The following is a 26,780-nucleotide window of genomic DNA, read 5'->3' on the forward strand; positions in this document are numbered from 1 at the left end:
TTTTGATATCACAAAAGTAAATGGTCAGTGGTTATCCACTGAAGAAAAACAACTCTACCACCAACAAGTGCAAAGCGAAGGAGAAGTGGGATACTCAACAGGTCGGGTTGCAAATAAGGAGACCATTCACCCTTCAAAAAGACGAAAACTGCCTGATGAACGTATATTACCATCAACATCTTACGATCTTTCATCTAGTGGTAGTTGCACTGAATCTGATGACAGCGAATATAAGGATGAACATGAGACTAATCATCCACCAACGAGAAAACACAACAGAAGTAATGTTACAACTAATATGGTGACATCCACTGGAGTATCGACAAATAAAGCTGCTAAAATACACAAATAATCATAGTTTGTTAATGGAACAGAAGAGATCCTCGATAAGTCAGGATGGAGAGATGACATTAATTTTTTGTCCCATTTAACATGAGTGTTTAGATTCTTTGAAGAAAAAGGTCATTTTCTTTTGATTAACTTTCACAAAATTCCAAATATCAGTAATGCACGGTGGAATTCAAGAGCAAATCTCGCTATCCTTGCATTCATTCTTATACCAACAACAAGCCTGGAAGACTTTGGAGAAGATATGCAGATTCATTTCGTATAAATGGGCAGAGTACTGGCTTACTAATCTGATGTACAATGAAAATGACTTCAAGAACTTGTCAGAAATATTGAAACCTTACAAAATAGCACTAAACTCATTGCAGAATCACTGGAAGCAGGAGCCATCCTTACTCAAGATACAAAGAAGTAATCAGTGCGCAGAACATGCAAAGTGATGCAGTAACTTTATGCTGCCTGCAGAAACAAAGCCAAACTGCAACTTAGATTTATTCTAGGTACTAAACAGTGATTTTAAGTATTACGGTAATGCATTTATATAAGCTCTTTTGTTTTTTGTTATTATGGTACATGTAAATATACACTTGCAAAAATTGAATTTTTTATTTCGGGGTCACCTTTTTTTAAAACTGAGAGGAATAAGGGCCATTTTCTTTGGTTTTAAGCAAAAGTTCATCGACTTGAGGTACAGGAACATAAGGCTGTAAAAAAGTTATAACCCTAGTATACAGAGAACAGTGTAATGTAATTGATATTCATCTGAACAGTGATGATTTTGTGATTTATTAATGTTCTCTATACAAAACAGTAAGACGTCACTGTAACGGACTTATTGGGGCCCAAACCATTCCGAAAAATGCGAAATTCCGATAAAAGCGACATCCAGACTTTTTCCGATATATCAGACATTAGTCTGGATTGCTTGAATGGTTTTTAAACTGTTTTGACCACCATTATGGTACTGTACTGTGTCAACTTCATTACAGTAACCCCTAAGCCGCGGGGTTGTTTTGGCTCAATTTGCGTGTCCCGCTAGGATATTTGCGTTCCGACAGACTTTCTAAAAATATTTGCCCAAAATCAGTTATTAGTCCTAGAATATTATAATTACATATGTTTATGGCGCATACCTTCAGCTTTCTCTTGGGATGTTTGTTGAGCCTTCATCGAGTACCGTAGGACTTGTGGAGACTTTTGAAGTTGGGTAACGAAGTCTCCACGTTACACTTCCCGATACCCCGTAATATGGTTACCACTGCCTGATATTATAAAAACTGCAAACGCTATTCTATGAATTTCAAGTACTGTAGTTTGGAATCCATATTGAAAAAAAAAACACTATGAAAGCAATGTAAATTACGAGTGCATATGAGCTTTCCTCGCATGCTGGTTCCCTGATGGTATTCTGAGATGGAGCTGTCATTTATTATGTATAAACACACACACACTTTATATTCCTAGTACTTTATTACACTTATTTATATATACAATATTTATCTATAAGTTTCTTTCTGTACTAGTAGTTTATTTTCACTCCAGGCATTCACTTTCTCGTCCTGTATACTAGCGTTGAGAGCGAATCTGTCACTTTCACTTTCACTTTCATAACTCATAGTATTCATACATGCTAGAGTGAAACTTTCACTTTCATTACTCCTAGTATATACACTCGTATTCTTATAGTACTACTTATTTATGTTTCTATTTTCATTCTCTATTTTATTTACATTATTTACATTTATATTTTATTTACACTATGTTATGCATTCACTTGCAGTAACTTATAAAACTATTTTCCACTGTTCACTTATATTTACATTCATTGCTTTCACTTGCTGTTTACACATTATTTACATTTCCACTTCCACTGTTTTAGAGTCACCAGAAAGATCGTAGTCACTGTCCATAATTTTCATTGATAAATTAGCCAGTTCACATTCCACAGCAGTCACTTAGCCCTTTACTCTTTTCCACACGAGGTTTAGTAGGGGTAGAGGTCACAGGGCCCTTTGCACGGGGCTAAAAAGCGGCGGAATTGGACAGGCGCGAATCCGACGTGGTTTCACCTTGAAAGACGACAGTAAACTGAATGTTGTTGCCTAGGGGCAGTGAAGGGCTGCCAATGTCAGCGTGGTGACAGCTGCTAATATATACGCTATGAAATGATTGGCAGGAAATCTAGACAATACATAATAAATTAGGTAGTTCCAGGTGAATGTAAATATCACTTAGGCTTCTCTCTACCTTTCTTATATGTATTTTTATTATGAGAACAGGTCATACGGCATATTTCAAGGGGAAATAAACGGAAAATTAGCGAACATGTGCACGTGAGGTGTTGCCAGGTGATAATTATCCCATTCCAGGTGTATGGCAGTATCAATTACCTTTTCTCTTTCTTTTATATATTATTTTGTATAAGAATAGGGCAAAGGGAACATTTCAATGGATAAAATGAGTGGAAAAATCTGTCCAGCATTTGTGTAGCACAGTGCAGCTGGTCAGGCGGGAGAGGGTAATGGAGGGGAGGTAAGGAGGGGGGGGAGTCAAGGACAGGAGAAAAATGGCTAAATTGTCAACAGCAGATGGGAGTACAGGTGACATTAGCAGAACTGAGTATAGCTGGAGACTGGTAGTACTGATAGATATACAAGCCACCACTTGAAAGCCCGGGCGAATTCAAAATAACACAGAATCACAAAAGTGACTCCACTCGGTATGATCCCTTGCTCCCGAGCGTCACAAAAGTGACGTCCCGCGGTTAAGGGGTTAATCAAATGGTATATTATATACAGGATAATAATATTGCACTGTTCACTGATAAACATGTCTTTTATTTACCTTATTGTGGTGAGCACAGCAGAAGTGGTAAGGCAGTCCAGACTGCTTCTGGCTTTATCGGACTTTTACCGATATATAGGAATTTAGTCCGGAAACTCCTCGAGCATGATAAAAGCAAATTCCGGTCTATTGAAGTCCGTCATATCGAGGTTTTACTGTATATATTTACAGTACGCTCGCATAGTACATGTGATCACAGTGCGTGAATCACATAGTACGCGAGTGACCAAAAATCATAACCATAAAACTTTGAATGGCGAGTTTAGCCCGCAGTACGCAAGGCAGAGACAATGAGTGGCCCAAAACCCTATTTTCCCTGACTACACAACCCCCCCTCCCCCCACGACGCGCCAATAGTGACTTACAGTCTCGTGGGGAAGGTGCTGAAGAGGAGTCTACAGTAAGATCTCGCCAATAACGACTTTGACAATAACTTTTTCAGCAATAACAGTAAGTTGAAGTAGATTCCAGTTTCTATAATAATGTTTGGATTCATTTGAATGATGGTTATTTTGCGGATGCCAAGTTGTCATAGTGCCAATACATCCATAACAAGATGAGGAATGAAACAGACAAACAAGAAGAGATGAAGGAAATTGTCAAAAAATGTGAGCAGTAGCAGGAGGAGATGGAGGATCCTCCCCTCACCATCTCCCCTGACTTGCCCGCTGCCATCCCCTCCTCCTCCACTGCCCCATATGACTCACCAGCCGCCTCCCCCTGCACCTCCACAGCCCCACCTGAGTCACTTGCTTCACCTGGCATACCTGCAACCCCCACCGTAATGACTGTTGCTGCATTCTGGAAGAAATGTAATATTCGACAGGCCGTAAATTTCTTTGTCAAGCCTGGAATAATACAACACTGGCAACCGTTAAACAAGCATGGTGCGGCCGTGGTGGTGGTGGGGGCACTGTGTGTTGCCGTGCCTCGTAACCCCAGTTATGAAAGTCCATCAGGCCTGTTGTCTAATGTTGTTAAGGTGACTGACCATATTTTTGTTACTGTAGCTATATTTGTAGTGTATATCTGAAAAATTTTCCCTTTATTATGTCTCTAAGGGTAAAAAAATGTCAGGGTATGAGGGGGTACCGCCCGTATGTAATTTTTCCTATAAGATTATGCATTCACAGTTCACGAGGACCAGGACCGCCCATCTAGTCGCGTACTGTGCGAGCTTACTGTATTAATGTTCTCTATACAATATACATATTTCTTCTGGTTAGCCACCACAGGAAAGAGGGCAGACAGTGGCAGCAGGCGATGTCATTCTCACTTCCGAGCCATTTGTGTACATGGTCAGCTCCTCTCTTCGTGGCCTCTACTGTGACTACTGTTTGGCCAGGTACAGATATGCATGCACTCTCTTAGCAGATAAAGTAAACTCCCAATTATCTTTCTCGGCACTACCTGGCATACAACATTATATGGTGTAGTCAAGAGTTAAAATGGTACTTGGCAGTAAGCATAAAATCTTTGACACTATCCAGCATTAAGGGCCCTTTCTTTTGGCTACATGTACATTATTATCCTGCATGAGACAGGTGTTGTCATCAAACATCTACCCATAATCACACACACAAAAAAAAGAAAGAAAATAAATACAGTATACAAAAACAGTGGGGTTATGCTGCACTGTAATATGAAAATGAGGGAGGGATGGAGGGTTGATGATTGGTGGGCCTAGCAGCTCACAGGGCGTTGGTGGGAAGATGCAGTGGTAGGGAGTAGAAGAGTTCTGATTGGCTAAGGCAGGGGAGGGAGAGTTCTAATGCAGAGTTTTCTTTGGCAGGCAGCTGGAAGGTAGATGTTCTCTCACTCTACCTTGTATTTCTCATCTGCTATGGTGCCAGTATACTGTACAAATTGCACTCTATGCCTCTTCCAGAACATTGCAGTATTATTATTTTTATTATTATTATTAAATTGCAACATTGCCCTCCAAAACGCAGCTGGCCTTCTAGTGCTGCTGTGGCTCTCTGACACGTTGTACTGCTGCCCCCCCCCCCATGGAATTCCTCACCTTCTTTGCCGTTCATCTCCTCATGCATGGGCTTCTAATTAAAGTGTTTTGAAGTGTACAGTACTATACAGTACAAGTGACTGTTGGATTCTGATAAGGCACCGATGAAAGTGTAATGGAAAAAGTTGATTAAATTGTGTAATTAAACAAGATGAGTTGATGAAAATGTTTTACTAAGCAAAATAATCATGCTACAAAGGAACAGTTAACACAAAATATAAAATGATTTAGACAACTGTTTCTTCCCAAGTGTAGTTTGTCCTTGCTACTACAAAACGAAAGCTTTGTTTTGTTCTGTGTGGCGGAGTCATCTGCTAGAAGGTGAGGAATTTTACGAGACTGAGAGATGAATGAGGGAGGGGGATGTGAGTTGGAGGAAGGGCAGCCAAATGGCAGAGGACAGAGTGACATGAAGGCAGTTTGTTTGTTACCATCACTGTTGGGATTAAGACATCTGGCAGTAGATAGATACCGGTACACTTTTACACTTTTGATATCCCCATGTAATCCCTACCCTGACGTATGGAAGCAAGGCATGGACCTTGCAAGAGGGGAACAAGTCAAGAGTGAGAGCAGTGGAAATGAGTAACTTGAGAGGAGCATGTGGAGTGACATGGAGGTACAGGTTGACGAATGAAGAAGTGAAGGAACGTTGTGGGGTGGATGTGGATGTGGTTGAGAAGATTAGGAGATATACACTGAGGTGGGTTGGACATGTGGAGAGAATGGAGGGTGAAAGACTGACTAAGAGGGTGTATGTAGGTGAGGTGGAGGAAGGGAGAGGGAGGGATAGACCGAGGATGAGGTGGAGGGATGGAGTTGAGAGGTATATGAGGGAGGGGGGGGTGAGTTGGGGGGAGGGTAGTCAAATGGTGGATGACAGAGCGACTTGGAAGCGTTTTGTCTGCGGCCACCCCTTGCGGTATTAGGGCGTTGGGCTATAGATAGATAGATAGATAGCTATCCCCAGATGACATAGATCACCACATGAAACATCTCTTGCTCTTAATAGGTTAATGAGGGCTATGTCTAACCTGTCTAATTCAGAAAGTCTTACTTGAGGTGTATGAAATTATATGATTGTAGCAAGAAAAATAATAATGTGGCTTCAAAGCATAGTTATTAACAGGGTTGGTATGATTAAAATCAAATGATTTTAATCAAGTGATTATAATTGATTATAATCAGAGAAAAAAATGACTGATTTAAATCAAAATATTTTTATTTTAAATATAATAAGTTGTGTATCTGACCTCAGCTCTATACGAAAGTAACTCTGGTTTGATTAAAATCAAAATATTTTTATTTTAAATATAATAAGTTCTGTGTATCTGACCTCAACTCCATACGAAAGTAACTCTGGTTATTATATCTTTTAAAATTTACGTAAATATAGTACAAGTACTGTACATTTATTTCATAATGATGAAAATCGTAAGTATTTTTTTTCATATTTTGATATAAATAATAACTAATTTGGATTCAATGTGTATATCTTAAGTTTTATGTAACCTAATGTAAGCTGTGTCTCAGTGGATTTTTTTCAACAGTGATGTTTATTATTTTCACAGAGGTCAATAATGTCATTTTAGGAAAATCTGTCTATCTATTGCCAGACGCCATAATCCCGTATAAGGGGTGGCCATTTGACTTTGAGTTGTTTGTTTTACGGAGAGGGGCACTAACCCTCCACCAACCCATTTGTTGACACGTAGGGAGCACGTATGGTTTTGTTATATGGTTACCACCCAGCGTTGTAAATGGTTTCTTGGCTTACAGGAAACCATTTGGCTTGTCAGTCAATGTAAAGCCACCTGTAAAGGAAAGAAAAGCAATAAGAAATGACAGGAAAGATAGGAGAAATAGGAAGAGAGGAGGGAAGGCACAAAAAAAGAATGATAAAGGCTCAGGAAGAAGTAGGCAGCACTCCATCGTGTGATAGGATGATGGTCGCCACCACCTACCACTTTTCAATATTAGAGTAGTTAAAAGTGTACCATAGTCATTTTTTCATTATATGCACATTCAGTGAATAATACAATCATCAAGTGTATAATTATAATAACCTTTTCATACAGATATTTGGGCCAAATTCTACCCACTATAAAAAATATATATATATTTTACATTTTACAAGAATGGCTTTAAACATATTACACAGAAAAAAAAATGTGTGCATTATTGTATGAAAAGTGAATTGTGACTAATGGAGTGAAAATTTTTTTAAAAGTAAAAAAGAAATTGATTATAATTTTTAAAAGTCTGATTTTAAGAAAAAAATTGATTGTTTTGATTTTTATTCAAAAAGTCAGACTTTTTTTTTTTTTTTTTTTTTTTTAAACCCTGGCTATTAACACACCACTCAGACTGTACTAGTTACTACTGGAGAAATCATCCTATACTCAGGAGCTGAGGGATGGGAACATTGCCTCATATCTTTAGTTAGCAAAATGTCTAAATTCTGTAATTTATTCTTGGTAAACACATGATCATTGCTTAATGCACAGACAACACCAGCAAAATATTTCTCATGAACTGAATGATTTGAAAATACTCACAAGCACCATCTTCAGATAAAAGAATCACTGAGAACAGAGATAGCGTTATGAGAAGTGAACAAACATTTTATCTGGAATAACACTGAACTGTGTGCACTGAAGTTGGTTTCCCATCATAAAAAGTAGCAGGAAGTTAGACCACAAATACAGATCACATTCACCAAGAACAGCCACTCCCAGTCAAGGACCACATGAACATGAAAAATACAGTTTATTGCTACAGCACAAGATCTATTCTGTTCTTGCAGTTGTTTGTAGGGATTATTAAATGAGATAGGCTAAGGCGTAGTTTGTTTATTTGTGCAAGCAAGTTCTTGTCTCTCACAGGAAAAAAGGGCGGCTACCCCGATGTTCTAGATGCCAGGGTGAAAGTTACTGTGGACGAGAGTGCCAGCTAGGGGCATGGCAGCTGACACACAAATATGAGTGTGCTCGTATCAAGAGAATTTTACCAAAGGTTATACCTGATACTGCAAGGATTATGGCCAAGATTATCATCAGACTGAAGGTTAGTATGAGGATATCAGGTGGAAGGTGAACCACTTGATTCTATAAAGTGTTACCTATGTGGTGATGCCAGAGAGGGACACATTCACATGGTGGCACTGATATAGCCAGTCACCATTGCTGCCTGGATACAAAAATCCTCCTCATCTCATTCCCAGTCCCCTGAAAGGAGGATAGTGGATTGTAGTTAAACAGTAACTTAAGTTCACGGTCCACTGGGTTCACGTTTAGATGAGCCTGAGGCAATGGCAACTACTTGTGTGACAGAGAAATGAAAGGGTGACAATTTGGATGAAAAGAGTACTGTACAGAAAAATGAATGAAGGTTAGCTGATAGCAAACAGGAAGACAGAAATCAGGATGAGTGGCATGTAGACACATACTGGTACGGTGCTCAAGAGGTAAATGATTAGTGAAGTAAATATGGTTAGAAAAATATTATGGTGTAATCAGACGTGGGTTCAGTTATGAAAAATTTCAATTGATTTTGAAAGTAGGTGAATTGGAATTGGACTGGAATTAAGAAAAAAAAAAAAATTAATGGAATTAAGAGTTTTTTTACGTGTCAAGTGGAGTTGGTGGAGGATTAGTGCCCCTCCCTGTAAAACAATTAACTCTAAGCCTTGGCCACCCCGTTTGGGATACATGGCGTCTGGCAATGAATGAAATGAATGAAGAGTTTTTTCATGAACTTGTGAATTGATGGTATCTTGAATAAAAGGTTATTTACTTTTTCATTTAGCCAGTGGATTATATTTCCATTATTTAACTTTGATCATCTTGCCTTGAGTTCATAAATATATTCTGAGTTGCTTTTGTTGTTTTACTGAAAGTTATACAGTACTTTACTTGCACTTGTAATTTCATTAATTTGCTCATATAATTTTGGAATATCCCAGATGGTTTTGGTGTTGTGTTTTATGATAATGGTGCCATAGATATTAAACACCATGCTCCCAGGGTTTCCTTATTGGATGGTTTTTGCCTTGTTGACTTGCATCTCATGTTATTTTCAAAAAGTATTTTTTGGCATTACCGTGTGGTACACATTCCATCATTGCCTTACTATAGTGATGAAATAATTACTGTACCGCAACCAGAATGATTATTACCAAACTATGTGTTTGTGTTTGATGAAATTAAGTAAGTTAATTGAACTGGAAACAAACAGCACCTTAACCCAGTGTCTCCTATTTCTGACTCCTAGCAGAGTCAGAAATAACATATTCAACTCTGTTATCTTTTCTTTCTAGTGCCACCTGCTGGACAGTACAGCATGTTGCCCTCCACTTTATAGATTAGATGAACCAAACTTGTCCATTTGAAATCAGTCCTCATTGAAAGTGGATGCATGTGTGACTTTTTTTTTTTTTTTTTTTTTTTTTTTAACTGCAAAATGACCAAGCATAAAATGGCTACTTATTCACTGAACTCCAAGAAAGAAGTATATGCCTTTTACTACTGGTCTGTGAGGTACTGTATAATTATTTTGTTAAACTGTATATAAATGTGGTTTTGTGTGTTCAGTATTAACATAAATTACCAGTTGCCATATAGAATTGCTAAGAGAATATGTATGAATATGTATATACATTTGTTGGCATGGGCTTGTCATTCAGTGAGTTCATCTTGTGCAGTGTTTGTGATAAGTGGGTGCATAAGAGATGTAGTGGTATTAGAGGCAGACTGCAAGATAATGCTGATTTCATGTGTGCAATGTGTCAGGGAGAGCATGTGGAGATTTTCAGATGTGAAAGGATTGCTTTTGCTGGTGAGTCTCTCGAGTGTGTGGAAGAGTTTTGTTGCTTGGGAGGTATGTATGTGCAGGAGATGGGGCAGGAGCTAGCGCTGTGGCTAGAGTGAGAAGTGGTTGGAAGAAATTCAGGGAGCTGTTGCTCTCTTGACACTGAGAGGGCTCTTCCTCCATGCTAAGGGCTCTTTGTATGAGGCATATGTTAGGGGTGTAATGCTGCATTTGAGACCTGGGCAGTAAAAGAAGAGGATATTCAGAGCCTGAAACATACAGAAATGACAGTGATTAGGTGAATATGCAGTTCATCCTTGAATGTGAGGCCTGGGGGGACTAGGTTTACGATGGAAAGTTAAGAGGAACGATGAGGCCGGAGTATGTTGCTGTTATCATGAGAGAGGTAGATTGAGAGGGTTTGGGCATGTGGAGGGAATGGGGGATGACAGTTGCATACAGAAAGTGAGAGGTATTAATATTCGGGGTAGGGTTGTGAGAGGCATACCAAAAAGACCTGGGACGAGGTCATGGAGTGTGACCTCAGAGATAAGAGACTGAATAGAGAGACTGCCAGAGATCGAGCAACAAGGAGAGTTGTCATTAGGTGACCAGGGTCAACGCTTACAAGCATGTTGGAGCCTTTATAAATGAAATGAAATTAAACAAATTCCTTGTCTGTCCACTGTGTCATATGCTTTCTCCAGATCCATGAAGGCTGCATGCAACTTCTTTCCCTTCTCTTGAGACTTTTCCTCAGCACACTGTAGGATAAGTATCTGATCTGCACAACCTCTTCCCTTCCTGAAACAGTCCTGTTCTTCTCCAACCAATTCCTCTGTTATTTCCCTAACTGTGTAAATATATATCCTACTGTAAACTTTCCTGTTACACTAAGAAGCATTACATTCATTCTCTATGTTTAACAGTTCCTGAAAGTGTTCTCCCCATCTACTCACTTTTTCTTCCTTCTCTACAAGCAGTCTGTGATTTGTTATCTTTCACTCCCCAACTACCTTCTTTATCTCTCTGTCTTACTCTCTGAACCTCCCTCCATAACATTTTCTTACATTCCCCCTCATTTTACACTCAGATTCCTTCCAGACACCTCATTCACTCTGTTCTTACTTGCTCTGACTAATCTTTTCATCATTCTCCTCTTCTCTACATATAAATTTCTCTTCTGTCTCTCAACTTCATCCATGCCTGTGCTTCCCATCCACTCACTGAAACAAGGTGTAGTGCTTTTGCACTACACTTTGTTTCACCTCCTCATTTCACCATGCTGCCTGTTCTTTGCATCCCCTTTCTTCTTCTCTTTGCCCCACACACCACCTCACATGCTGCAGATTTCTTCTGTGAATACCTTGCACACTCCTTCCACCTCCCTCATCTGCTCCAAATCACATTTACCCAATCACTCCTCCAATTCTCTCATATTCTGCCTTTTTTGCATCCTCCAGCAATCTTTCTACCCTGTTTGTATGGACTGCTTCCTCAGGTCTTTCTCACCTTCTTACCATCCATTGCATTTGTACTTTGACTTATCATTGGCAAGTGATGGACAGAGTCTTCATCCCCATCCTCTGTATGGTATCGCATCCAGCACGTATCTTCAAATTCTCTTATCCACACATGCACATAATCAGTCATTGCTTTCCGTTCATTCAGCATGCCACCCGCCCTTCTCATCACTTGCCATGTATAACTGTGGATCATTATGTGCCCAAAAAGGGTATTAGCTATCCCCAGTCCCCTCCCCACAAAAATTTCCACTAGAGCACGACCATTCTAATCTACTTCTTCAGGCACACCACACTCAGTAACTACTTCATCCACCTTCACAGTCACTATTTTTCCATTCATATCTCCAATCAAAAATGCTGTCTCACTCATCTCAGTCTTTTCCGTACATGCTTCCACAATTGCCCAGAACTCTTCTTTCACTCTACTTGCACAGTCATCAGTCAGTGCATATGCACACACAGTCGCCCATGCTTGTATTCCTACGTTACCTTATCCACACAGTCCTTGAACCAGCTGATCATGATCCATACTCTTTTATTCTCCTTCCATCTCTTGCACAGAACAGTATGTACACCCTCCTTTGCCCTCTCATTCTCACCTGCTCCCGCACATATGCCCAATCCATACTCCCAGTCTCTTACATTAACACCTCTTTATTGGGCCTCAGTCAAACTGTATATATGTCTACTTTTGCATCCTCAGGCACCTGGACAAACTTTCTTTCTTTCGCCTTATCATTCACACTCCTTGCTCTGGCTCTCTGTTATCTTGTTTTTGTATTTTCTTGGAGGGAACAATGATGCAGGCTTCTGGCCTTGTTCCTTGCATTAAAAAAAAAAAAAAAAAAAAAAAATCCTCAACTTGTCCTTTGTTTGGTCCATGGTTGTCACCTGTCACTCAGTCCAGGTCCAAGGCAATTTTCTTGTCTTTTTAGTTAGTTCTTTTTTGGGGAGAAGCACAAACTCTCCACCAACCCACTTGTTGATACTTAGGGAACACGTGTGGGTTGGTTATATGATTACCACCTAGAATATTAAATGGGTCAACTGAAAGTGAACCTGTGTCCACTTTTGCATCCTCAAGCATCTGGACAGTCACTCTCTTTCTTTCACCTCATCATTTGCACCTCGTGTGTTCTATATAGCAATCCTCAACATGCTTTTTGTTTGGTCTCTGGTTGTCACCTGTAACTCAGTCCGGGTCCAGGGGATTTTGCTTGTCTATTTAGATAGTTGTTTTCTGGAGGAGGGGGGACACTAACCTTCCTCCAACCCACTTGTTGACACGTAAGGAACATGTATGGGTTGGTTATATGGTTACCACTCAACATATTAAATGGGTCAACTGATAATGATGAATATTGCCTTGATGTTGTCAGCCATCTTCAAGGAAACACTGCAAGAAAGGAACTGTTTCTCTTTGTTTGACTCTAGGTGAGAGAAGGAAGATTTTATCTGTGCTCACACAGCCAAACAATAGGAAGTATCTTGATTTACTCCTACAGAATGCTTTTAACTTTTTCAGTTATGAATTCTGTATGTGTATAGTTCAGGGGACTCCTGTGTATTCTGCATCCCCAAACTCGCCTGGCATGCTGTTATTGTGGCAGAAGATGAGTCAAAGAATTCTGTAGGGATTTTGACCTGTATCTCCATAATCTAGCAATGTGTGAATCTATCTGCAGGGAGAGATCTGAATTCTGTAATGATGTGGACTATGTATTAAATATTTCAGAGCTTACTTCGCAAATGATGTTCAGACATTCTCGTTAAGAACAATTATGAAGTTGTGTGTTCTAAGTATCAAAGTGTTGTAACAGTGTTATTAAGTATAAAATAATTAGTGCAAGCAGATTTTCTGTATAACAACACTGTCTGTGGAATATATTTTGCTGCTGATGTACTGTTCATGATAGATGCAAGAAAAAATGCAGGTACTGTATTTGCATATGAACAATAATTTGTACTCAGATCCCTCTAGCCTTGCCATATGGCAGCATGCTACATCTTTAAAACTATGAAGTTACTAATTAAAACATGTAGCTTATAAAATCCACTTGATATTGTCAAGAAATTCATCCATCCATATATCCATCATCCAGTCCTATGTCGCCCCATAATGGGCATAGCATCCAGGGGCAAGGCAAGTTGGTCCTGACATTTAAGATGAGAGTGACCAGCCTCACTCATCCCCGAGTGGTGTTACGTGAGCAATAAACCTCAACCATCCCTTGGATATAAATCTACACAGGCTCAATCTGATTGGAGTGCCTTAATTACCCACGAAACCACCGTAATTTGGTTATATGGTTACCACCTAGTGTAGTCAATTGTTTCTTGGTGTACAGGAAACCATCTGGCTTGTCACTGAGTGCAGAGTCATCCATAGGCAGAAGGAAGAGGAAAGAATGAAGGACAGAAAGACAGAAGAGAGAGTTTAAAGTCACTCATAGGCAGAAGGAGGAGGATTGAATGAGGGAAAGAAAGACAGAAGAGGCAGGAAGGAAGAGAGGAAAGGGCAGACACCCAAAGCAGCACTACATCAAATGAGTGGATGGTGAGTGCCTCCACCTACCACAGAAAAAAATACTTATGTTAATTAAGGATATCCATGTAACAGGTTGAAGAATTAAACTGTGAAGTGTGTTCTTTTAAATAAATAACTGAATTGGAGTTAAAGAGGCATGATTTGAGTGGAGCGATTTGAAGTAAATTAAAATTGATTAATTTATATTTTATCTGAAATGAATGAGAATGGATGAATATTTATCATAATGGAATTGGATTTGAATTAGAATTGACAAAATATAATTGAATTCATGTCTTGATGAAATGTATGACAAGTATACCATCATTAAAGCAGAAATAATATAATAAGCATTTCTCCTGGCACAGAATGGAGGAGACCAGCTGGAAGAGAAGGTTGTAGAGGGCAAAACCAGGAAGTTCAAGGAACTCATGAACCGTAAGTTACCTTTGCAGTATAGCAAATCCACTTAATCTTGTGTAATTGTGAGAAAACCAGTCCATGTTAACCAATTTTCCAGATAATCTGGATGGGGGAGGATGCCCATTACAGTAAAGTCTATGTTAATCGGGACTCAATCTGGATTATTAAGCTGTTACACCAGACCCTCAGTTTTCAACCAATCGTTATTCAACAATTTGTTGTTTAGACATAAATTCATATTCTTTTTCGTTGTTCGACATGGTTATCCACACCATTTTGACAGTTCAAACCACATGCCTCCAGACAGACTGGCTGAGCTGCCTGTCTCCTGAGCTCTGCCCTGCTGATCAGTTGCCTCTTCATCCTTTTGCATTTCTGTTTGTCCTCATGGATTACTACAGCACCACCATGGCTCCACCCAAGACCCCTGCTATTACCCTTGTCAAGCACAGTCATGTGCTCACCAACCTGAGTGAACGTTTCGCCATCACATAGTCGGGTATCAATTAGGGCTGCCAGATCTGAACTCAGCCACATTTTCCAGACTCCGCAATTTTCATTACCAAATCTAATTTTTCATTTCCAAATTCTTAAATCAAGCATTTATTCTTTACTGATTTTATATGCAAATGGAAATAATCACTTTCCTTATAATTTGCAGCATGATTACTTTTGCGCTAGGTAGGCTAGCAGATAAATCAAAGAGAGCAGACAATCCACCGTTTCCATCCTCTGTATCTTCATACATGTGAAAAATCCGTTTGGTAATGGATCATGCAGGTACATTACCAAATGAGTTTTTCATTACCAAATTGGCCCACATTTGGTATTGAAAAAATTACCAAATGATAACCCTGGTGATGATTGCGCCAATGATCAACGAACACTCGTAATGCACGATACTGTTTTGGCTCTAGTTTTATGGAATGCATATCTTAGTTTGCACTAGGTTAGGTAAGTTATAATCATTGGGGGGTCCAGGGGTAAAGCCTCCCAGTTAGGTTTCAGCAATTCCAGTTAGACCTCCACTGCTATTTATGCTTTTAAATTAAATACATTGGAGTTTGTATGGTGTAGTGACATCATGTCCAGTAGGCGGGATTGGATATAAACACGCTATCAAAGGCGTTCAAGCAGCTTTCTTTAATATAATTAAGTAGGCATAATTTGTTTGTTCTCCAATATTTTGGGGGGTCGAAAATCAATTGTCTATCATTTGAGATGTATGTAATACTAAAATAATTTTCCTTGAGAATGTAGGTCTTTAAGAAAACACCTCAAATCCCTGTGTCACTTTTGTCCATATATACCAGTATTTTTTATATCTTTATCGAATGTTTTTTGAATGATGAAAGTGGTCAGGAACCTAACCCCCCTATTTCTTAACATTCTTATGGGAAAAATAGTGGGGGATAGATGCAGTTATGATCACCCATGAACTGCCAACCACAGTTCTCAACCCAAGCCTTGCCTAAGCTGGGGACATGTTTCATCTGATATTTGTTGTATATACTGTGTTGCTGTTTTGATAGTTTCTTCACTGCCTGTATTGTAAATTTGTAAGAATTATAACTTTTTGTAGTGTATGTTGCGTATATATAACAACCTGTATCGAGCAGTAAAACCACAGGAGATGAAAAAGATAAACGTATCATACAGTAGTGCAAGATGGTAACTCTACTTCATTCTGCCTCCTTTTCCTTCCCCTTTAACTTCACGGTACTGGACAGTGGCATCTCTAACTCATGCTTTCTCCTCTTCCTACCCCTCTAACCTCACAGTATTTTACTGCATTGAAGAGTGGTCACTATACCTAATGCCTCCTCATCTCCCTCCCATCATACCTGTTTGTCTGCCCACCTCTCCCTCCCCTCTAGCCTCTGCCTGTCCACCTCTCCCTCCCCTCTAGCCTCTCTGCCTGTCCACCTCTCCCTCCCCTCTAACCTCTTCAATTGTCCACCCCTCCCTCCCCTCTAACCTCTTCAATTGTCCACCCCTCCCTCCCCTGTAACCTCTCTGTCTGTCCACCTGTCTTTGTCTTTCCCTCTTACCCTTATCCTCTCTCTCTCTCTCTCTCTCTCTCTCATGTGTACGTATAGCCGCGTTGAATTTTCATGAGGCTTTCAGACTGGGCTGGATAAGTCGAGACTATTCCTGTGGCTGTTCTGGTGAGACAGTTTCAGACAAATTAGACTGGTCAGGACTTGCCTTAAGCAGTCCTGCCTCAGAGCCAGAACTGGGTTACCTAGCCCCACGCACAATGGATGTGCTGTAGCACTGGGCAGCTAGGACAGCCAGGAACGTCCCATGCCTGGGGTAAACAACTGATACAACAAAGATGGCTGACAGAAGTAAAAGCTGAATATTATTTTTAAAATAGAATTTCACACAATTGATGGTCAAAAGTGACATGAGCTGATGATGTACTGTAGATGTAAATGTTATTTGAAATGAATACATGTTTAAGCCTGAACTGAGAAATTTCTTAAGTTACTGCTGAATTAGTGAAATAACGTCTGGAGAGAAAGCCAAATTTTGTAAGTCTGTGAATTATTATAAGGTAATAATGGCACTTACAACTATTTCCCTGTAATAATTTGTTAAGGATGAGTACTGTATCCTTTGCCTCTGGTTATTAGAGTTTTAACTGAAAAGGTGAGCTGATCATTTACTTCATGGTGTAATGAGGTCATTGTCATGATTGTAATAGTGACACACTGGCGAGTTGTCATACTTTCTGTGACGTAGAAGCAGCTACTGTGTTCACTGATAATGACAATATTCATAGCTAAATGGATTTATCATCATCCCATTCTCTGTCTGTTTTGATAACTCAGCTGATTCCACCATGGGTCTGCCCATGCGATCCCCCAGCCAGTAGGTGCACATTAAAGATGGTCCATCTATCTATCTATCTATCTATTGCCAGACTCCCCAATCTCGCAAGGGGTGGACACAAACAAAAGTGCCTCCATGTTGCCCTATCCCCTGCCATTCCACTGCCCTGCTCTCAGCTCACACCCCCTCTCTCATATACCTCTCCACTCCATCCCTCCATCTCATCCTTGCCCTCCACCTCACTCACATACACTCTCCTCATCAGTCTCTCACTCTCCATCCTCTCCACATGACCAAACCACCTCAGTGTGTTTCTCCTAACACTTCCTATCACATCCACACCACAACACTTCTTCACTTCCTGGTTTGTCAGTATGTCTATCCATGTGACTCCATATGCTCCTCTCAGATAACTCATTTCCACTGCACTCACTTGACTCGTGTTCCTTCAACAAGGTCCAAGCTTCACTTCCATACGTTATATATCACAGTACAGCAAGACCTCACAATAACGGACTAATTGGGGCCCAAGCCATTCTGAAAAAAGTGAAATTCTGATAAAAGTGACATCCGGACTTCCCCCTGCCAACACTGACCTTTTCCGATATACTGTATCAGACATTAGTCTGGATCGCACCAATGGTTTTTAAACTGTTTTTGCTACCATTGCAGTACTGTACTGTATTATACCTTCACCACAATAATCAAATGGTATAATATATATAATAATACTGGACTGTACACTGATAAACAAATCTTTTATTTACCTTATTTTGGTGAACATAGCTGAAGTGGTCAGGCAGTCCGGACTGCTTGTGGCTTTATAGGACTTTTTCCGACATATAGGAATTTAGTCCGGTTGCTCCTTGATTCTGATAAAAGCGAATTCCGGTCTATTGAAGACTGTTATATTGAAGTTTTACTGTACTGTCATGCAGTAACTTTTTCACTTCCATGCTCACTTCCCTGTCTTTAATCTTTGCTTTCAAAGAACCAGCAACCTTTCTTCCTCATTGTACCCTTTCAAGCACTTCATCCTCTAAACTTCCATCCTTATTCATCACACTACCCAAGTACTTAAACGCACTCACACTTTCCTTTTCCTCCTCATCTAGCCTCACTGTACATTCAGTGACTTCATATCTCTCAGAGACCATACCTTTACTCTTCCTTACATTCACCTTTAGATTCCTTTTTTTTACACACTTTCCCAAACTCATTCACCAAGCCTTGCAGCTCCCTTCATCTTCACTTAACAACACGGTATCATCTGCGAACAGCAATACAGGGAGCTTCCACACGCTCCAACATCCACTGCCCTACCTTGTATCACTTTTATAACTCCATCTGTATACAGATTGAACAGCCATGGAGACATGACACATCTCGTTTCAATCCAACCTTCAAATAGAAAAATTCACTCAGTTCACTATCCACACACACTGGTCTAAAATCCATTCTTGCGAGCATCAAGAGGTCCAGAAAGCTTTGACTGGTCTAAAAAGGCCTCATGAAAATGCGGCTGGTGTATGCTTGACATATTTTGCCATGTTGTGTGTTTCCATCATATTTTCATGCATAACCTCTTTTTTTTAATTGTCTTCAGATACAAAGGAGAATATTCCATTTACTTTGCTGTTAATTATACCATTGAAGTTCCTGGTATAAGGTTCAATAATTCATCCGATTTTATATACAGTACTGTAGTAGTTTTATTTGACGTAAGTAATGACCTTAAAAAATACCTCTCTCTCTCTCTCTCTCTCTCTCTCTCTCTCTCTCTCTCTCTCTCTCTCTCAGATTTTTCCACAAAAAAGTTTGAGTGAGTTTGAAGGGAATAAAGCAATACACATCTTTTGATTTGACTTTCAAAAGGCATTCCACAAAGTACTTCACCTCTGATTCATGGCCAAAGTGCACATACTAGGTATTAATACATAGGTTACACTCTGGATGGAAAACTGGCTAACAGATAGGATATAGCCAGCAGTGATCATTGGAATTTCTTCTTATTTGGCTTCAGTCACTTCTGAAGTTCCAAAGGGTGAGTCCTTTGCTGTCTCGTCAGTATGGGTTCCGTCAGGGACGATCCACTGGTGATCTTCTCACCTACCTTTCAGACTCCTGGTCATCCTCCTTTCGGGACTTTGACGAAAGCTTTGCCATTGCACTTGATATCTCTAAAACTTTCGATCGAGTCAGGCATAAATCTTTAATTTCCAAACTGCCCTCTTACGGTTTCTATCCTGCTATCTGTGCCTTCATCTATAGCTTCCTTTCTTGTCATTTATAGCCGCTGTTGTAGACAGCCATCGTTCTTCTCATAGATCTGTCAACAGTGGTGTTCCTCAGGGCTCTGTCCTATCACCAACTCTCTTCCTTTTATTCATCAATGAACTTCTAAGCTGTACATCTAACCCTATCCAGTCGTACGCTGATGACTCCACCCTTCACCTTTCCATTTGGTTCCCACAACATCCATCTCAGCAATTACTTCAGCAAACGTGGGATGAGGCTATGGCACACCTAATGTCTGACTTGGCTCGTATCTCTGACTGGGGTAAAAATAATCTGGTTGTTTTTAATGCATCAAAGACTCAATTCTTACACTTATCAACCCTACAAAATCTTCCACAGGTGTACCCACTAATGTTTAATAATATTCAGCTTAATCCTGCATCATCTTTGAACATGCTTGGGGTTTCCTTCACTTGGGACTTATCTTGGAAAGCTTATATTACATCTCTTGTAAAATCTGCATCCAAGAGATTAGGTGTGCTGAGCCAACTCCTTTCCTTCTTTACCTCTGCACAATTGTTGACTCTATACACGGGTTGTATCCACCCCTGTGTGGAGTACAACTCTCATGTGTGGGGAAGTTCCCCACATACAGCTCTTCTCAATAGGGTGGAGCCAAAGGCTTTTCGTCTCATTGACTCTCCTCCTCTTACTGATTCCCTTCAACCTCTGTCTCTTCACTGCTGTGTTGCCTCTTCATCTCTTTTCTATCTCTACTTCAATGGTCACTACTCCTCTAAACTGTCTGCATGCTTTCCTTCACCTCTACAACGGACGCGTAGCACCCGTCTAGCAGCAAACTCCCATCCCTTTTCTGTCCAGCTCTCTAATGCAAGAGTTAACCGTTACTCCCAGTCCTTCATTTATGCAACAGGTAAACTCTGGAACTGTCTCCCTCTGTCTGTGTTTCCTGCCTCCTATGATCTCTGGTCTTTCAAATGCAGCATGTCCAGGCATCTCGAAATGATCGGATCTTAAATTTGGCTCTCTCTTGTATTTTGTTTTTCTCTTGGAAGGAACAGTTATTGCGGGCTCATGGCCTTTGGTTCCTTCTTCCTAGCAAAAAAAAAAAAAAAAAAAAAGAATCATATGTATTGCTGATTTGGTGTTGGTCTAAGTGTGATCTCAAAATTGGCAAATGACATCAGACCTGGAGAAATGTGAGCAGTATTGAAATTATTACAGTCAGGTCTCATTATACAACTGTTTGCCATGTGATGAATCATTACAGTGATAATTCAAAAGTTCTTCACATTTTTGAAGTAATGGTAGAAAAACAGGTCACAATTTCGCTAGAATGATACTTGCAATGGCCACCTTTGCAAATCTTGTGCAGATGTGGTGATGCATACAAGTCAACAGACACCTGTCTGAGCCAGCATGGCTGCCCAGTGTTTACATTCACTGTGATCACCTACCTTTTGTCCCATTTTGTGCATGGAATGTTATTGAAACACTATTGTTGTTACCAAATAATATTGCAAGGGTCAACAAATAGTGCAGTGAGTGATGTCAAGTGAAGTGAAAACTTTTCGTGTGTGAAGTACTGAAACTTGTGACTTGGAAATCATGCCAACTGTACACACACAGCCTTCCAAGTCAGCTGATGATGGGGCCACTCAGTCAGCTCATTGAGCCAAGATGGATCCCCAGTGTTTACATTTGCTGTGATCGTCTGCCTCTTGTTTCATTTTGTACAGGAAGGCTGCTGAAACACCATTCCTATCACCAAATAACAGTGCAGGAGCTAACAATAATGCAGTGTGTGATATTAAATGAAGAGAGAATGTTTTGTGTGTGAAAATAAGGACTATAAGATGTTTATAGTATTTATTGATCTGGAAAAAGCTTATGACAAAGTAAACAGAGAAGGATTGTGGAAGATTCTGCATATGTATAGTGTAGATGGTAAGGTGCTAGGTTCCATTAAGAGCTTTTATGATAGTAGTGAAGCATGTGTAAGGGTAGATGGGCATTTGAGTGAATGGTTCACGATAATTATTGGTGTGCGACAAGGTTGTGTGATGTTCCCATGGTTGTTCAATATGTATATGGATGGGGTGATGAGAGAAGTAAAAAGCACAAGTAATGAAGAGAGGGATGGCATTGGTAATGAATTGTGATGGATGGAATATCTCAAAATTGTTGTATGCTGATGATGCAGTACTGCTTGGAAATACCAGACAAGAGCTTGATAGACTGCTACAGAGTTTTGTAGATGTCTGGGACCGTTGTGCCTTGAGAGTAAATGTAAAAACGAGTAAAGTGATGTTTATTGAGAGAGAAGGTGACACCTTTGATTTTCACAGGAATTATTATTGCTTCCATGGCCGGGAGCCATCTGAGTGTGCCTTGCGCATTACGGAGGTTATTCTCTCGGTCATGGAAGCATACATTCCTTTCTCATATCCTTTTACTAACGCGAGAAAGCCTTGGTTTTTATCACGCTTGTTCTAATGCTGTCCGCAACAAGAAGAGGGCTTACAAAAGGTACTGGAGCCAACCCACCCCTGAATCACATCATCTTTACATTTCTGCCTGGAATGATGCTAAGTCTGTTCTTCGCTCTGCTAAAAATAATTTCATCCGTACTAAATGCTCTCAACTCTCCAAATTGAATTCTTCCCGCTCCTTCTGACACCTTGCCAAAAACCTTTCTAACAACTTTACCTCATCATCCTTCCCTCATCTTTTCTACTCTGATGGTTCTGTAACTGTTTCTTCTACTGATAAAGCAGATCTCTTCACACAGACTTTCTCCTCCAATTCCACCTTAGACAATTCTGGTGCTGTTCCTCCATCACTTCCCCCCTCTGACTTCCTCATGGCTGACATTAAAATTTCTTCAGCTGATGTATTTTCTGCCATTGCTGGCCTCAATACTAACAAGGCATATGGGCCTGATGGAGTCCCTCCTGTTGTTCTCAAGAACCGTGCTTCTGTGCTTACACCCTTCCTAGGCAAACTCTTTCACCTTTGTCTATCAACTTGTACCTTTCCTTCTTGCTGGAAGTTTGCTCTCATTCAGCCAGTCCCAAAGAAGGGTGACCACTCCCAACCCTCCAACTATCGTCCAATTGCTTTAACGTCCTGTATTTCTACAGTTTTCGAGTCAATTCTCAATAGAAAAATTTTAAGGCATCTTTCCTATCACAACCTTCTTTCTGATTGTTAGTATGGGTTCCGTCAGGGACGCTCCACTGGCGATCTTCTCACCTACCTTTCAGGCTCCTGGTCATCCTCCTTTCGGGACTTTGGCGAAAGATTTGCCATTGCACTTGACATCTCAAGGGCTTTCGATCGAGTCTGGCAGAAATCTTTAATTTCCAAACTGCCCTCTTACGGTTTCTATCCTTCTGTCTGTGCCTTCATCGCTAGCTTCCTTTCTGGTCGTTCTATAGCTGCTGTTGTAGATGGTCATCGTTCATCTCCTAGATCTATCAACAGTGGTGTTCCTCAGGGCTCTGTCCTATCACCAACTCTCTTCCTTTTATTCATCAATGACCTTCTAAGCTGTACATCTAACCCTATCCACTCATACGCTGATGACTCCACCTTTCACCTTTTCATTTGGTTCCCGCGACGCCCATCTCAGCAGTTACATCAACAAACAAGGGATGAGGCTATGGCACACCTAATGTCTGACTTGGCTCGTATCTCTGACTGGGGTAAAAATAATCTGGTTGTTTTTAATGCATCTAAGACTCGGTCCTTAAACTTATCAACCCAACAAAATCTTCCACAGGTATACCCACTAATGTTTAATAATATTCAGCTTAATCCTGCATCATCCATGAACATGCTTGGGGTTTCATTTACTCGGGACTTATCTAGGAAAGATCATATTACATCTCTTGTAAAATCTGCTTCCAAGAGATTGGGTGTGCTGAGCCGACTCCATTCTTTCTTTACCCCTGCACAATTGATGACTATACAGGGGCTTTATCCGCCCCTGTGTGGAGTACAACTCTTATGTGTGGGGAAGCTCCTCACATACAGCTCTTCTCAATAGGGTGGAGGCAAAGGCTTTTCGTCTCATTAACACTTCTCCTCTTTCTCACTCCCTTCAACTTCTGTCTCTTCACCGCACTGTTGCATCTTTATCTCTTTTCTGTCGCTACTTTAATGGTCACTGCTCCACTGTACTGTCTGCATGCATTCCTCCACCTCTACGACAGGCGCGTAGCACCCGTCTAGCAGCAAACTCTCATCCCTTTTCTGTCCAACTCTCTAATGCAAGAGTTGACTGTTACTCCCAGTCCTTCATTTATGCAACAGGTCAACTCTGGAACTGTCTCCCTCTGTCTGTATTTCCTGCTGCCTATGATCTCCAGTCTTTCAAACGCAGTGTGTCCAGGCATCTCGAAATGATCGGATCTTGAATTTGGCGCTCTATTGTATTTTGTTATTCTCTTGGAGGGAACTGTTATTGCGGGCTCATGGCCTTTGGTTCCTTCTTCCTCGCATTAAAAAAAAAAAAAAAAACGGTGTGATGTTACAGTGAATGTAGAGACTGGACTTGGTGAGAGCATTCAAATACCTGGGTACAGTGATAGAAAAGAGAGGGAAATGTGCAAAAGAAATGGGAAATAGAGTGACACAAGGAAGAAAAGTAGCTGGTGCTATGAAGGCCTTGATAAGAAACAGAGGCTCGTGTGTTGCATCTGTACGAGGCTTACATGAATGAGTGCTAGTGCCAACTTTAACATATGGGTGTGAGACCATGGTGTGGGATGAAAATGAAAAGTCAAGAGTAAGAGCAGTGGATTTGGAACTGTTGAGGAGTGTATGTGGAGTAGAGAGAATGGACAGGATACGGAATAATGTGATTTGTGAAAGATGCGAAGTAAGGAAGTCTATTGACACCAGAGTCAAAGAGAGTGTACGGAGATGATATGGTCATGTGGAGGGAATGGATGACAATAGAGTGATGAAAAGGGTATATCTGAGCGAATTTGAAGGAGGGAGGAGGCAAGGTAGGCCAAGAAGAAGGTGGAGAGATACGATGAATGAGTGTATGAGGAAGATAGTTATGGAAGTTGCTGATGTTAAGGGACAGACAAGAGATCAAGCTGGCTGGTTGAATTTTGTTTGGAGAAGCATATGACCAGGGATTTGGCACCCCTTTTTAATGTGACAGCCTTCAGATTAACTCTGCCAGGTTGGTATATGTGAAACTGTAGTACTTGGTGGAAATGGTGGAAACCTTTTGGCCAGTGAGATGGAGCCAGGATTCCATAGGTTTGAATGATGAGTGGATGGAAGTGGGGCCCATTGATTTGGGCAAACTTTGGCTTTCGGGACACTGCTTCACCTCACCCCACCCTAAGATGGGAAAGGAAGTCCAGATGTAGATGATGATGAAATACTGAAATTTGTGACATGGAAATTTGTCAACTCTACAGTATGTATGCAGCCTAACCAGTCAGCTGATTGAGCTGAGATGGCTGCCCAGGATTTACTGTTCCTTTTTAGTTTTATGCAAGACAGAAGGAACCAAAGGCCAGGAGCCCACAAAATTGTTCCCTTAAAAAAAAAAAAAAAAAAAAAAAAAAAAAAGGATAACAGAGAGCCAAATTCATAATCCATTCATTTCGAGATGCCTGGACACTGCGTTTGAAAGACTAGAGGTCATAGACAGTAGGAAATATAGACAAAGGGAGATAGTTCCAGAGATGACCTGTTGCAAACATGAAAGACTGGGAGTAATGGTTAACTCTTGCAATGGAGATTGGACAGAATTTTTTTTTTTTCTTTTTTTTTTTTTTTTAATGTGAGGAAGAAGGAACCAAAGGCAATGAGCCCGCAAAACTGTTCCTTCCAAGAGAAAAAAAAAAATACAAGAGAGATCCAAATTCAAGATTTGGATTCCTGGACACACTGCGTTTGAATGACTGGAGATCATAGGAAGCAGGAAATACAGACAGAAGGAGACAGTTCCAGAGTTGACCTGTTGCATAAATGAAGGACTGGGAGTAACAGTTAACTCTTGCATTAGAGAGTTGGACAGAAAAGGGGTGAGAGTTTGCTGCTAGACGGTTGCTACGCACCCGTCGTAGAAGTGGAGGAATGCATGCAGACAGTTCAGAGGAACAGTGACCATTGAAGTAGCGTTAGAAAAGAGATAAAGATTCAACACTGCGGCGAAGAGACAGAGGTTGAAGGGAGTCAGTAAGAGGGGGAGAGTTAATGAGAATAAAAGCCTTTAACTCCACCCTATTGAGAAGAGCTGTATGTGGAGAGCCTCCCCACACATGGGAGTTGTACTCCACACAGGGGCAGATAAAGCCCCTGTATAGAGTCAACATGTGCAGGGGCAAAGAAGGAACGGAGTCGGCTCAGCATACCCAATCACTTGGAAGCAGATTTTACAAGAGATGTAATATGATCTTTCCAAGACAAGTCCCGAGCAAATGAAACCCCAAGCATGTTCAATGATGATGCAGGATTAAGTTGAGCATTATTAAACATAAGTGGGTATACCTGTGGAAGATTTTGTCGGGTTGACAGGTGCAAAAACTGAGTCTTTGATGCATTAAAAACAACCAGATTATATTTACCCCAGTCATAGATACGAGCCAAGTCAGACATCAGGTATGCCATAGCCTCATCCCTTGTTTGTTGAAATAACTGCTGAGATGGACGTTGTGGGAATCGAATGGAAAGGTGAAGGGTGGAGTCATCAGCGTATGAGTGGATAGGGTTAGATGTACAGCTTAGAAGGTCATTGATGAATAAAAGGAAGAGAGTTGGTGATAGGACAGAGCCCTGAGGAACACCACTGTTAATAGATCTAGGAGAAGAACGATAGCTGTCTACAACAGCGGCTACAGAACGACCAGAAAGGAAGCTAGAGATGAAGGCACAGATAGAAGGATAGAAACCATAAGAGGGCAGTTTGGAAATTAAAGATTTCTGCCAGACTCGATCGAAAGCCTTTGAGATGTCAAGTGCAATGGCAAAGCTTTCGCCAAAGTCCCGAAAGGAGGATGACCAGGAGTCTGAAAGGTAGGTGAGAAGATCGCCTGTGGAGCGTCCCTGACGGAACCCATGCTGACAATCAGAAAGAAGGTTGTGATAGGAAAGATGCTTTAAAATTTTTCTATTAAGAATAGACTCAAAAACTTTAGAGATACAGGATGTT

The 26,780-nt window shown here is 40.6% G+C and overlaps 1 protein-coding gene across 1 annotated transcript in view; it reads left to right on the top strand.

The window, feature by feature from the left end:
• LOC145414000 (histone-lysine N-methyltransferase SMYD3-like) overlaps positions 1-26,780 on the top strand; it is a 182,570-nt gene that overhangs the window by 10,286 nt on the left and 145,504 nt on the right. The window contains exons 2-4 of the mRNA XM_080283569.1: positions 4,419-4,537; positions 8,101-8,281; positions 14,446-14,515. Coding sequence (XP_080139695.1) covers positions 4,419-4,537; positions 8,101-8,281; positions 14,446-14,515 — 370 coding nt within the window. The remainder of the gene's footprint in view (positions 1-4,418; positions 4,538-8,100; positions 8,282-14,445; positions 14,516-26,780) is intronic.

This window comes from Coenobita brevimanus, chromosome 98 (genome assembly GCF_032717465.1).
Source record: "Coenobita brevimanus isolate Jiangsu-jjx chromosome 98, ASM3271746v2, whole genome shotgun sequence".
Lineage (NCBI taxonomy): Eukaryota > Metazoa > Arthropoda > Malacostraca > Decapoda > Coenobitidae > Coenobita > Coenobita brevimanus.